Source organism: Asterias rubens, chromosome 1 (genome assembly GCF_902459465.1).
Source record: "Asterias rubens chromosome 1, eAstRub1.3, whole genome shotgun sequence".
In the NCBI taxonomy this organism is placed as follows: Eukaryota; Metazoa; Echinodermata; class Asteroidea; order Forcipulatida; family Asteriidae; genus Asterias; species Asterias rubens.
Genome location: NC_047062.1, coordinates 31,269,794 through 31,282,223, shown reverse-complemented (window position 1 = coordinate 31,282,223; position 12,430 = coordinate 31,269,794). Strand labels below are relative to the sequence as shown.

The following is a 12,430-nucleotide window of genomic DNA, read 5'->3' as shown; positions in this document are numbered from 1 at the left end:
ATAACTTAAATTAATGTGTAGGCCTATGGACTTGCTTTTCCACTGGCGTGTGTAAAAAACCGATCTACAACATCATTGTCGCAGTCAATCAACTCAGATTTCAGTTCAGTACTTTTCTACATGTATTAATTTTATTTTTCGCTGCTGGTACATCCTACAAAAAAAAGCTGTGGTTGATTGTTGTATGGACGATTTCACCAACATAGCAACCACTAACAATTGAGAACCACGAATAGGGGGACGGTATAGCAACGCAGCCTCTGTGCTTCATGCCCGTAGTGGCCTCTAGACGAACGGATGAACGCACCTGAAAAGCGCTCCTGCAGTCCGGGGGAGTTGTCAGATTGTGTTGGGGTACACTCACGGGAAGGTTGAGTGTTGAGATTAGCCTGAAAGCGCAGCTCCCTTTTGTCTCCCCTCTCGGATATTTCACAGGTACACTCGGCTGATAAAAACATCTGCACACATGAAGCAAGGCCACATTGTACTGATGGTTGACTATTACATCCTTAGTAGTGTGGTGGTTTATTGAGTCGTCATGGCAGACAAAGGAGGATCGTCGATGGGAAATGGGACGATGAAAAGTAAGACTGATGCAAGCGAGGGGTCTTCTTCTAAACCACCTGCTCAACAGGTGAAAGAGGAGAGTGAAGTTGTGGTGGCTTTAGCAGTGCCCCAGACGACAGCTATCAACAAAACCCCAGCTTTGTGTACAGCCACGGCAAAATGGAAGTCCAAAATCGGCAACAAGGATGGTGACAGGTTATCCACCTCAGGTTTAGAAATGGATCCTCTGAAGACATCTGTTATAATGGAGGAAGATTCGCTGTTAACGGAGATGGGTTCTCCTGGAAAGCAACTCAACGGTTCGGTCAACAAGATGGTCCGGCCGTCCATCTCCATCACCGAGGCGCCTCAGGTCGGCCGGCCGTCGAGCCGCGTCTCCGGCCACGCATCGGCTTCATCTCTCTCCATGCTGGCAACCGAGTCCGGGAAACTTTTGCAGGCGATACCTTTAGCGACGGGCGGGCCCTCCGGACAGGCCCATGACAATACCATAGCTGAGTTGAGAATTAACAATCATTCCTTATTAGCTGCCATTCCCTACATGCCTGTTGGACTGGCGTATCTCTGTCTGTTGTTTAACATCTTCATCCCAGGGTCAGGTACGTATCCTCTGTTACTCTTCAATATTGTAATAAAACAAATAAAAAAAGGCCTTAACACACATTTAAAATTAAAACAGACAAAAAAGATCGCAGTCCATGAAAAAAAAGAAACATTTCTGAAAGAATCTATTGCAAAACACACACCACCATTACAAACAAACAAACTAACAACCAAACAGACAAACAAACAAACACCTCAACAAACAAACAATCGTGGAAATGAAGACAAACAGAAAACGTTTTCCCCCCTTCTCGACAATTTGCACTGCTTAAAACACTGCCAATAATCGGACGCCAAATAAAATAGATACTGTCGTCCTACAAGTCAAAGTGCACATCAAAAGCCTGGAACAGTCCAAAGGGGCCTCATTTCCCAAACCTGTAAAATTGTAATGGGTGTTTTTCCACAAAAAAACTATTATTATGCTTTATGCCATAGGTATAACTTGCTTTTTTGAACCGGTCGATTGCTTTAATCCTTTATAAATGTTGAAGTGTCGATTCAACTAACACATGTAAAACAAATTATTTCAAAAGGTTGTCGCGATTTTGAGAAATCGCCGAAAATCCGGAGCGAATTATGTCCACGCAGTAAGAATAAACACTAACTAGGAATACACTCTGAGAAGCGTTACTGCAGTAACACTATCCAGATTCATATTAATTTTGTGGGCATAACAACTGATACATGTATATATTTTTTTCATAAACACACTACTTTAAAGGCAGTGGACACTCTTGGTAATTGTCAAAGACTAGCCTTCACAGTGTATCTCAACATATGCATAACAAACACAAACCTGTGAAAATTTGAGCTCAATCGGTCATCGAACTTGCGAGATAATAATGAAAGAAAAAACACCCTTGTCACACGAAGTTGTGTGCGTTTAGATGGTTGATTTCGAGACCTCAAGTTCTAAATCTGAGGTCTCGAAATCAAATTCGTGGAAAATGACTTCTTTCTCGAAAACTATGGCACTTCAGAGGGAGCCGTTTCGCACAATGTTTTAACCAATCAACCTCTCCCCATTACTCGTCACCAAGAAAGGTTTTATGCTAATAATTATTTTGAGTAATTACCAATAGTGTCCACTGCCTTTAAAGTAATATGTTTCCTAACTTGCTTTAAACGATCGAAAGCAGATGTAGGCTTCTAAACCAATACATGTAATTGTTATTGCCATTAATTTTAAGAGTGAGTGATCACCAAACGTATTCCCTTTAAACTATCAAAAGACACATTGTATTTGGTTCATTTACTTTTATCAAAAGCATTGAGTACTTGCCACCATTTGTTGTGGTTGGAAGACCACTTAATGTGAACAACTCTTCAGAATGACGGTCGATTTAATAATGTACGTCAAATGTCACATTAATCATTCATTTTTGAGATAAATTTAGAAACATTCAGGGTTAACATTCTTTTGTCAGATAGAGTATGCCTTTGAACATGTCAAAAAGATTGTGTTTTAGACACAGCTAGTTTATTTATTCCCCGAATGATTGTGGGGTTAAACAAAGACAAACTTACCAGAGTGGGACTCGAACCAACGTCATCTGGATTAACGCGTGCCGGCGCTCTACCAAAATGAGCTTTCTAGCCCTAAGTTGAAGGTTTCGGGAACACATTATTTTGCTTCCTCTAAATCCGAAAGGAACGAGAGTATATTTCGAGGAAGAAAATATCAGGGAACGAAATATAATTTCAGGTGAACGAAATGATATTCGAGGAACGGATGTTATTTCGATGTAACAAAATACTTCGTATATAAAAGAACAAATATATTTTTCTCGAGAGAACGAAATGATTTCAGAGAACAAAGTCAGAGTTCTGGGGGAAACAAATATACTATTTCGATGAATCAAAAAGATTTCGCGTTACCGCGTAACGCTTGTCAGATTTTGCATTCATTTCAGGGATAATTCTTCCTGCGATGGACATAATTCACTACAGATTTACGACGATTATATCAAACACGCGACCACTTTTTGGAATGAAAATTTCAGCTGATTTGTCATTATTTTTATTGGAATTAAAACAATCGAACGGGTTCAAAAACCAATACTTTGCCTTCGACCTGTTCTTTTGTTCTCTAAAATGTCCCTTCAATGGCTCAATACCATGCCATTAATACTCGTCGTATTTTAAGCAAAACCGTCCTGCCATTATCTCAAAACGTCGTCGTAAAGCCACTTAAAACCTCATCAAATTTTCATCAACGTCTCTGCCTGACTGCATACCAATTTCTTATTGCCAAAATTCATTGTTTCTTTTCTGTTTATGGTGAGGGTGGGGGGGGGGCTGGCTAGTCGATTGCAAAGCGCGTACGTCAAAGATGATTGAGCGATATTTACAGCTATTCTGCGATCAAAGCATGGTTGGAATGAGCTTTTCTTTGGAGGCAAATCGTTATTAAAACAAACACAAGGAGGAAACTTAATGAGCTAGTTGCTGTTCTGTGATAATGATTAACGATTGTCTCACACTAATTAGCCGTGTGCGCTCATGTTTTCTTTTGTGTGGTTGGCATTTTCAATCATCGATTCAATGAGGTAAAACGCAAGGAAATTCGTCAAGTTGTCCGCTTCGTTTGGGTGCAAAAAATAGTGTGTCAAATTAAGAATGGTGAGAACCTGGGCAAACTGAAGTAACATTTGACACTGTGACTTGAATGCTTTAACTGGCTGTGCATCACACATAGAAGTGTATTCACAATATGAGCCTGTGTCTTAAAATCCCTTGATCACCAGAACTTTCTTTGCAAATCCGATATATCGCGTGCGTTAGCTGTGTAAGTGCCAAATTTGGTCGATAGATCTGGGCCCAATTTCTAAGAGCGGCTTACACAAAAAGTAGCACAGAAAAACAAAATATGCTTACCAGAACAGGTTTACCATGCTAAAAAATACTATGGCACATTCATGTTAAACATAATGAACACTTATGACGTCACATTTCGAGGGATAAAGACAAGGGACAATCCCGGCCAAAATACACCAAGTTGGAAGTCAGCAGCCACAGGTCACAATTCAGCAAAAGTTTTACTTTTCATGGGCTCTAAAATCTTTCTAGAATAGAATACTTTTGAGGGTCTTTACAAGCTAAAAGCATGTCGCAAACCTGGTCGCTGGGGCCGAGCGAAGGTGCACCCTTGGTCTCCATTGACCTCAGAGGGCGCTGTTTGGATATGGTGACGTCCTATGCAAGGGGTCTATTATACCCCGATCCAGAAACTTCTCAGGACAATAAAACTGCACACTAAAATTTTGTTTCAGTTATCACACGTCGGTTAACAGTCTAAACTTGGTCCATGAAGTTGTGCTTGACTGAACTTCATGGGCGCGTCCATGTTTGAAAGCATCTTCCGGTACGATGGCAACCCTAACAATATGAAAGAACAATTAGGAATTGACCCTATATCATTGGCAATATGCCTCTGCCATTATGAAAATGTCCACGCAAGCGAGAATCATTGTATTTTCATGAAACCGACCAGCAATTAAGAGTCGAGGTCAACTTAAGATCGCACAGTGTAAACATTACTAAAGATACACATCCAGATATTTCTTGTAGATAGGTTCAGGCCTGATATTTACGGAGGCAACAAAGGCGAATGCCTCCATGCCCCCTGGTCATTGCCTTGGTGCCCGTGGAATGCTACAGTAGAAATTTACAGTTTTCTCATTTGGTGCCCTTCTACCTAAGCGATATTTCCCCGAACTTGAAACCACTATAGTGTACCACAAGACCACCGTTATAAGCGATTAATTTAGCAACTTATATAATTAGAGCAACATGAGTTATTCATATAAACAAAATGATCCGAACATAGGTCTGTTATAGGCGCTGTTTCATGAACAATCCACCGTACGTCGCGAGTCACCGTTATAAGCGACAATTTAAAACAGCATAAACCCACTACAACACTCAGACACCGTTGTAACCGATGTGGTTAAGCAACTTAAAAACCCCACAACATGAGTTCTGCTTTTTAAAACACAAACCTTCACCCCGAGGCCAAATTCTTTTGTCGAGCCCTATAAATAGATCTGAGGTATTTCATTCTGGGCCTTTATCATCTATACATATTGAAATAAATACTTAAAAAAATAGAAAATAGAAAAACTTTGTAACAAAAAGATACACGGCATTATGGTTGCTATGGCAGCCTACCGTGAACCACCACTCAAGCGTTCCGAGTGGCCAATCATCCGATGCCATAATGATGATCAATATAGAAATTATTAGATTTGACTCTTTACACGACGTGTGGCATTGGAAATAACTTGTGGGTCCCGAGTGTTTATCCATGGATGCAAACGATGAGAGTAAATTGACCAGAAGCAAATGAATATAGTTTCGATAGACCTTATACACATGACGTCATTTGGGAAGGGCGCCCTCTCCCAGAGGTCAACGAAAGTAGCCGGAACATCTAGCTGTAGAAGCGTCATACGAACGCGCACAAACCACCCGCTGATAACATGCCACTTGACGTAATTATTGCACATAATTCAACGCTTCCGCAAGCGCCGATTCAATGCTTACGGTAAGCAGAAGAGCCAAATTCGCCCACGTACATATTCACCTTTGACCTCGCACCATTAATTCACAAGGCCTTCATGTTTCTCATCATATTCGCAGTTAAACCCGACGTATACATGTATAAACGTATATTTAAATATAAATTAGCAAACACCTGTCGTTTCCTTGCTTAACATGTGCGCTGCCCGTACACATCTTTGTGTTTCCATTGCTTCGTCATCGGAAACCTCTAAGATGGCGGCTGGATGACGTCATAAGGTATTGATCTCTATTATGTCGATACATAAGGAGATAAATGATATAAGGTTATTCTAATAATAGTAAGAGCCGAAAACGTGAGACAAATTTATACAAAAGGAATCGGTTTTTTTTCTCATTTAAAATGCACAGTTGCCTTTAATCACAGTAGACTAGTCACTCGCTATACTCGTGTTTATAATTGCTCGCACGGATTGATCGCAAAACGAGTCAAGTTGTCATATTATCACGTACCTTATGTGCAACGTGATCTAATGAACGTGTCCCAAAGCCTAAATGTATAGACTCTGGTACATGAGTAGACTGGTATACAGTATATGGAGTCAAAAATAATGTTATACACAATGGTGGATGGTCAAGTTCACGAATGGAAAGAAAAAACACACAATTTCGAGGCATAGTGTGGAACATTATATTCTTTTAAAACATCATTCCAAAGATATAAATTCCAATTCATTTCATGACAAACACCTTTTCTCCGTCATAGAAAATTACACAACCGAAGTAATGTGCCCTATTACATGTATACCAGTTGAAGCAATCAGGCCTGTGCACTTTGTTTTTGGAAAAGGCAAGGGCCGGCACCAAGGCATTTTCTTACTGCGGTAAAAGGGCACCCTACGAGGAAAATGTAAACCTCAACTGTAGCATATCAAGGGCACCAAGGCAATAACCAAAGGGCAGAGAGGCAATCGCCCCCGTTTGCCCCAGTGAAGTATCAGGCCTGAGCTATATCCAATATGTTCATCCACTTCCATGATACCCCCCCCCCCGATTATTGTTTTGTGGCTACCGTTCACTTCTGTTTATCATTTATATCTCTACGTCATCCTTCAACAATACACATCCTGCCTCACCACCTGCTCTCTGAAGTGTCATCACTATCGAAATTAATGCACTTAATTGTAATATATCGCATAATCAGCCTGTATGTGTTTTTGTGCTCATAGTCTTTTAGTCAATATATTTGACCTTAGTGAAGCACAGGTGATGGTATCATGCCCTTGATGATAACACCATGGAATTTGGTACACAGTCACGAGATGTCATGAGAAAGATGTCATGGCTATTCATCGCAGTTTTTGATGTTCAATAACAAGCTTGCAGCCATGTCTGATCCGTTTGAAAATAACTTGTTAATCTACCTCGTCTATTTTTTTCATAGAAAAAAAATATGTCATGTTTTTATACTTTTTATCCGATCCACATTGTACACAACGGTCATATACCATGATATCCTTAGTTAGACCATGCCACACGTCCTAGAGGGGGTGTCAATAAAAAATGTCATCGATTGGATGTGGAGGGGCAGGAAACAAACTTCCATAGCGCACGGGGAAAATTCAAGCAAGAGTGACCTAGAGTTAATAAGACCAACTCAGAGTAAAACTTATATCGAGTCAGCCTGGCACTAGACTTGATTCAAGTGCCGTTCTGGTAGAGAGGTCCCTAAGCATATCCGCCGTCTGCGGCGCGGCACAGGTAGGGGGAGTTTGTGTGACTGAAAATAAATGGGATCGGTACTTGAGTCAAGTCTAGTGACGTCAGGCCCCCACTTAGTCACGGAATCCGGGTCACTTTGGCCCGGAAGTTTTTAGAGTTCTTTCGTTAGTTATTGTTCTATTCTTTCAACAGGTACCTTGATCGCTGGTTTCAGCATCTTCTGCTGTAAAGGCGTTCCCCAAGGCACAACAAAGAAAGACGAACTCATGAACTCAGTCTGTACCAACGCATGCGTAGCAGTAGCCCAACTCTTCACCATTACATTCCTGCTCGTTGGTTGGATATGGAGTGTCACGTGGGGTGTCTTCATGGTTGAATTAGCATGTAAGACAATTTTTTTCTTTTGTTTCTTTCTTAGCAACGAGAAGAACTTTTATCCCCATTTTATGTATTATTCGTGGCTCGGATTGGATGCTGAAATTGTTATGTTCACTACGGGTAGCCATGTAAGGAATAGACAAATACATGTAAATAATTGGGTCGGTTGGTGGGACTTTGGCTATTAAACTTGTCCAATTTGTATAACGTGCCGATACTGGGCAGAGAGTAACTCCACAATGTTCCCATACTTAATCACACTACATTCCTCTTGTAAAGAAGTACTATTTATCAAGCACCAAATGCCGAGGTGGCCAATAATTACAAGTTGGGAATTGGCCAATAAATAATTAGGTCGGGCTGGGCTTGGGTTGTAATACTTTGCCAATTTGTATAAAATGCCGATATTGGGCAGAGGTTATCCCCGCTGTCCCTTACTTTACACGCCATTTTCCTCTGAAAGAAGTACCATTTATCAAGCACCAAATGGCCATAGTTGGCTAGAGTTACAAGTTGGGAATTGACAAATGAATAATTAGGTCGGGCTGGGCTTGGGCTATTATACATTTCTAATTTGTATAATATGCCGATATTGGGCAGACGGTATACCACCCTGTTCCCATACTTTAACACAGTATTTTCCTCATGTAAAGAAGTACCATCAAGCACAAATGTCAATTGGGCTCAATAACAAGTTGATGTATAGTGAAGCATATACATTATGCATTATGGAGACAATGGTCTGGGCTATATAAAAGAACCCACAGCACTCACAAACTCATAAAATTACTGGAAGTTACGATCGTACGAGCAGGCGTTTAATCCATTTAGGTTTATTATGATGGGGTTATTAAATCCCACAATCCGACTTGAATAATAGGCTAGTAAGTATATCATAGAATGTATACTGTACAGCACTAACCGATATTCATAATTGAAAATCTTTGATCGCAATTGAGAGGGGCGGGGGCTAGAGGCTAGGAGGGTGGCAACAAGCAGGCGCATATCCAGAAGGGTAGTCAGGGAGCCCCCCCCCCCATATTGAGCAGTTCTATGAAACTGTTGGGCCCTAGGAAGTCCAAGACGAAAAGAGCAGCAACCACAATCAAACTATGCTTACCAGAATACAGTTACCAGCCATAAAACAATCCCACGTACCATTTGTGACTGATATCCTGGTGTTTTCTTTTGCAAAGTAGAAACTTGTCCGCAGCTCTACATAACTGGGACATATTTCGTAATAAAGCCTTTAAGCACAAAAACATGCTAAGCAAATCAGAAAAAGCTCCAACCCAAAGTACTTTAACGTGTGCATTTGGTGACTGATGCCATACTAAAAATGTGCTTATTAAAGACATTTGTCAAGCAATATTTCTACAACAGCTTTATGAAATTGAGCACTAATTATTTAATGTTTTTGTTGTTCACAGTGGAATACAGGACATACAAGAGGAACGAAAAGAAGATAACGACAGCCAAGGCCGTCACCAAGGCATTCATGGGGATGTGAGTAGTCTGGCCTCCGTCGTCTCTTAAGTGGATTGCATTCTGCACAGTAGAGGATCCCTGAGCTCTAGGTGTGAATATGGGCTACCTAACCCTCGAGGAGGCAGAGAGACTAAGAGAGATACGTCAAGTAGTTTAGCCTTCCAGGGTGTTTGCGAGTCAGAGGTGTCGCTGTTTAAGTTAAAGGGGTTATCTGAACATGTCCAAGAAATTAACAAGTGTTTCAATATTTTGTTCTATGATATAGTCATAGGTATTGGGTTCTATGATATAGAATATCTCATTTTGTTGATCTGTTTTCGATGGTGTCGTTGTTGAGAAGTTAAAAGGGTTATCTCAACATGTCCAATAAACCAGTAATCATCATGGTTCTGTAATGTAGTTATTTACAGGTCATGGTTCTGTAATGTAGTTATTCACAGGTCATGGTTCTGTAATGTAGTTTTTCACAGGTCATGGTTCTGTAATGTAGGTTATTCACAGGTCATGGTTCTGTAATGTAGTTATTCACAGGTCATGGTTCTGTAATGTAGTTATTCACAGGTCATGGTTCTGTAATGTAGTTATTCACAGGTTTTGGTTCTTTGTTACAGAATTAGAATATCTCATTTTGTTGATCTGTTTTCGGAGATGTCGTTGTTGAAGTTAAAGGGGTTATTGCATCATTTCATCGACTAAGGGCCACAGACTCTAACGCAACATCTCATTATAGAATCAGAATATCTCACTTTGATCTATTGTATTAAACGAAACTAGCTCGAGTTAGGACGTAGGATGGGTTCAATGCATCCTATAGTCCTCGGATACGGAACTTACCTCGTCCCAAGTCTTAAAGACCCTGATGGACACTATGTGTAATTTGTCAAAGACCAGTCTTCTAAAAGCACCAAAGTGCCTTCGCACTTGCTATATCTCAACATATGCATAAAATAACAAACCTGTGAAAATTTGAGCTCAATTGGTCGTCAAAGTTGCGTGATAACAATTAAAAAAAAACACCCTTGTCACACGAAGTTGTGTGCTTTCAGATGCTTAATTTTGAGAACACAAACTCTAAATCTGAGGTCTCGAAATCAAATTCGTGGAAAATTACTTCTTTCATGAAAACTACTCCACTTCAGAGGAAGCCGTTTCTCACAATGTTTTATACTACCAACCTCTCCCCATTACTCGTTACCAAGCAAGCTTTTATGCAAACAAATTATTTTGAGTAATTACCAATAGTGTCCACTGCCTTTAAGATACATCCTAAGTTAGCGTTAGGAAAAGTTTGGTGAAATTGACAGCTGTACTTATAGCAATATGTCTCAAACAGTCTACATTATATGATGAGGAAGCTCTTACTTACACTACTCTTTTACTCGCACCTTTTGTTATTCGAATTGATCCATTTTGGTACGAACCAAGTAGTGACGCATGTTGTTAATTGATCCATTTCGGTGCGAAAGCCTTGGATCAAGTATAATTATGAAGGTTGAAAACCTGCCCGGTATATTAAAATGTTTAACAGACTTATTATAACGACTTAGCATAGCATTTTTTCCACAATAGTTTAAAGCTTTTTAATTGACATTGTTTTCTTTCAATTCCTTTCAATTTACAGTTAAAATTATAGATATTTTGATTTCTTTGCTTTGTTTTAAGGAATGGTAAATTTGTTATCACTCTTAAAATGAATGGTTAAAAGCCTACAGCATCATTTCGATAGTATAAATAAAGCATCTTGACAAACATTTCACTTCGAATAAATGTGATTTGTGAAAGCAATATCTGAGGAAAGTAATATATTTTCTCAATCACAGTGCAGTATATATTATTCTGGAAGTATAACTTGCATGTAAATAGTTTATTGAAAAAACAAGCAACTGGTTATATATTTTTGGGTGACTTTCTTATATTATTGTATAAAAATGTATAAATTGATATTTTGTGAGATAAACCGGCAATTTTTCTTTGAGTCTTATTTACACACACACAGCCACACACACTCAAAACATGTAAATATAGAATGGATATGACTATTGGTTTGTAATAGAAGGATTATTATACGACTGGTAATGTTAAAGGTATACGTTTACACGTTTGGTAATCGTCAAAGACAAGTCTTTTCACTTGGTGTATCCCAACATAGGCATAGAATAACAAACCTGTGAAAATTTGAGCTCAATTGGTCATCGAAGTTGCGAGAAAATGATGACAGAAAAAACACACTTGATGGACGAATTTGTATCTAGAAGTCTTTTATTATTTTAGTGAGAAATTAACTCTTTCTCAAAATCTATGCTACTTCAGAGGGAGCCGTTTCTCACAATGTTTAATACTAACAACAGCTATGATGACAGAAAAAACACACTTGATGGACGAATTTGTATCTAGAAGTCTTTTATTATTTTAGTGAGAAATTAACTCTTTCTCAAAATCTATGCTACTTCAGAGGGAGCCGTTTCTCACAATGTTTAATACTAACAACAGCTCTACAATGCTCGTTACCAAGTCAGTTTTTAAGTTAATATTTGTTTTGAGTAATTGCCAAATGTGCACCTTCCCTTTAAGTTAATTAACTCAATACAACTTATATAAAACTCATTTCCAGCAACACCATGTTGTCTTCAAATATTATTTTATATTATTCCGTACATTGTAATGTATTTTTCTCCAAGTCACTGTGTACATTATTAAATTGTTTACATGATATGAAATTAAACAGGTGTCATCTTCAGCAAATCTGTGTCAGTGCTACTATAGCAAAAATCTACTATAGGCCACATGACATTCTGAATTTGGTTCGAGTCCCAGAGCAAGACACTTAACCATTACCGATAGTCATTCGGATGGGACGTAAAGCCGTTGGTCCCGTGTGTTTTGTAATAGGCCTACACGTATACGAACCCAGTGCACTTTTCGTAAAGAGAAGGGGCTCGCCCTGGCTGCATATTGAGTCACAGCACCTTGTAAACCATACATGGTGCTAAAAAAGATCGGTGCCATACTTCATAAAAGCAGCTCTACAATTGCGGGAAAATAATGAGTCCACGTTTGGATTATTGCAGGGACTGAAACCATCTACATGCAAGTCGGTCCGGGATTCGAACCGGGGCCACACACGGTCGGCACGACGAACCGTAACCGA

The 12,430-nt window shown here is 39.5% G+C and overlaps 1 protein-coding gene across 1 annotated transcript; it reads left to right on the top strand.

Moving 5' to 3' along the window:
• The first annotated feature begins 333 nt into the window (after positions 1-333).
• On the top strand, positions 334-9,380 carry LOC117292334. Its single transcript, XM_033774361.1, has 3 exons — positions 334-1,166; positions 7,609-7,800; positions 9,225-9,380. Exons 1-3 carry the CDS (start codon positions 539-541, stop codon positions 9,302-9,304), a joined length of 900 nt encoding a protein of 299 aa, XP_033630252.1. The 5' UTR covers positions 334-538; the 3' UTR covers positions 9,305-9,380.
• Positions 9,381-12,430: the final 3,050 nt, after the last annotated feature.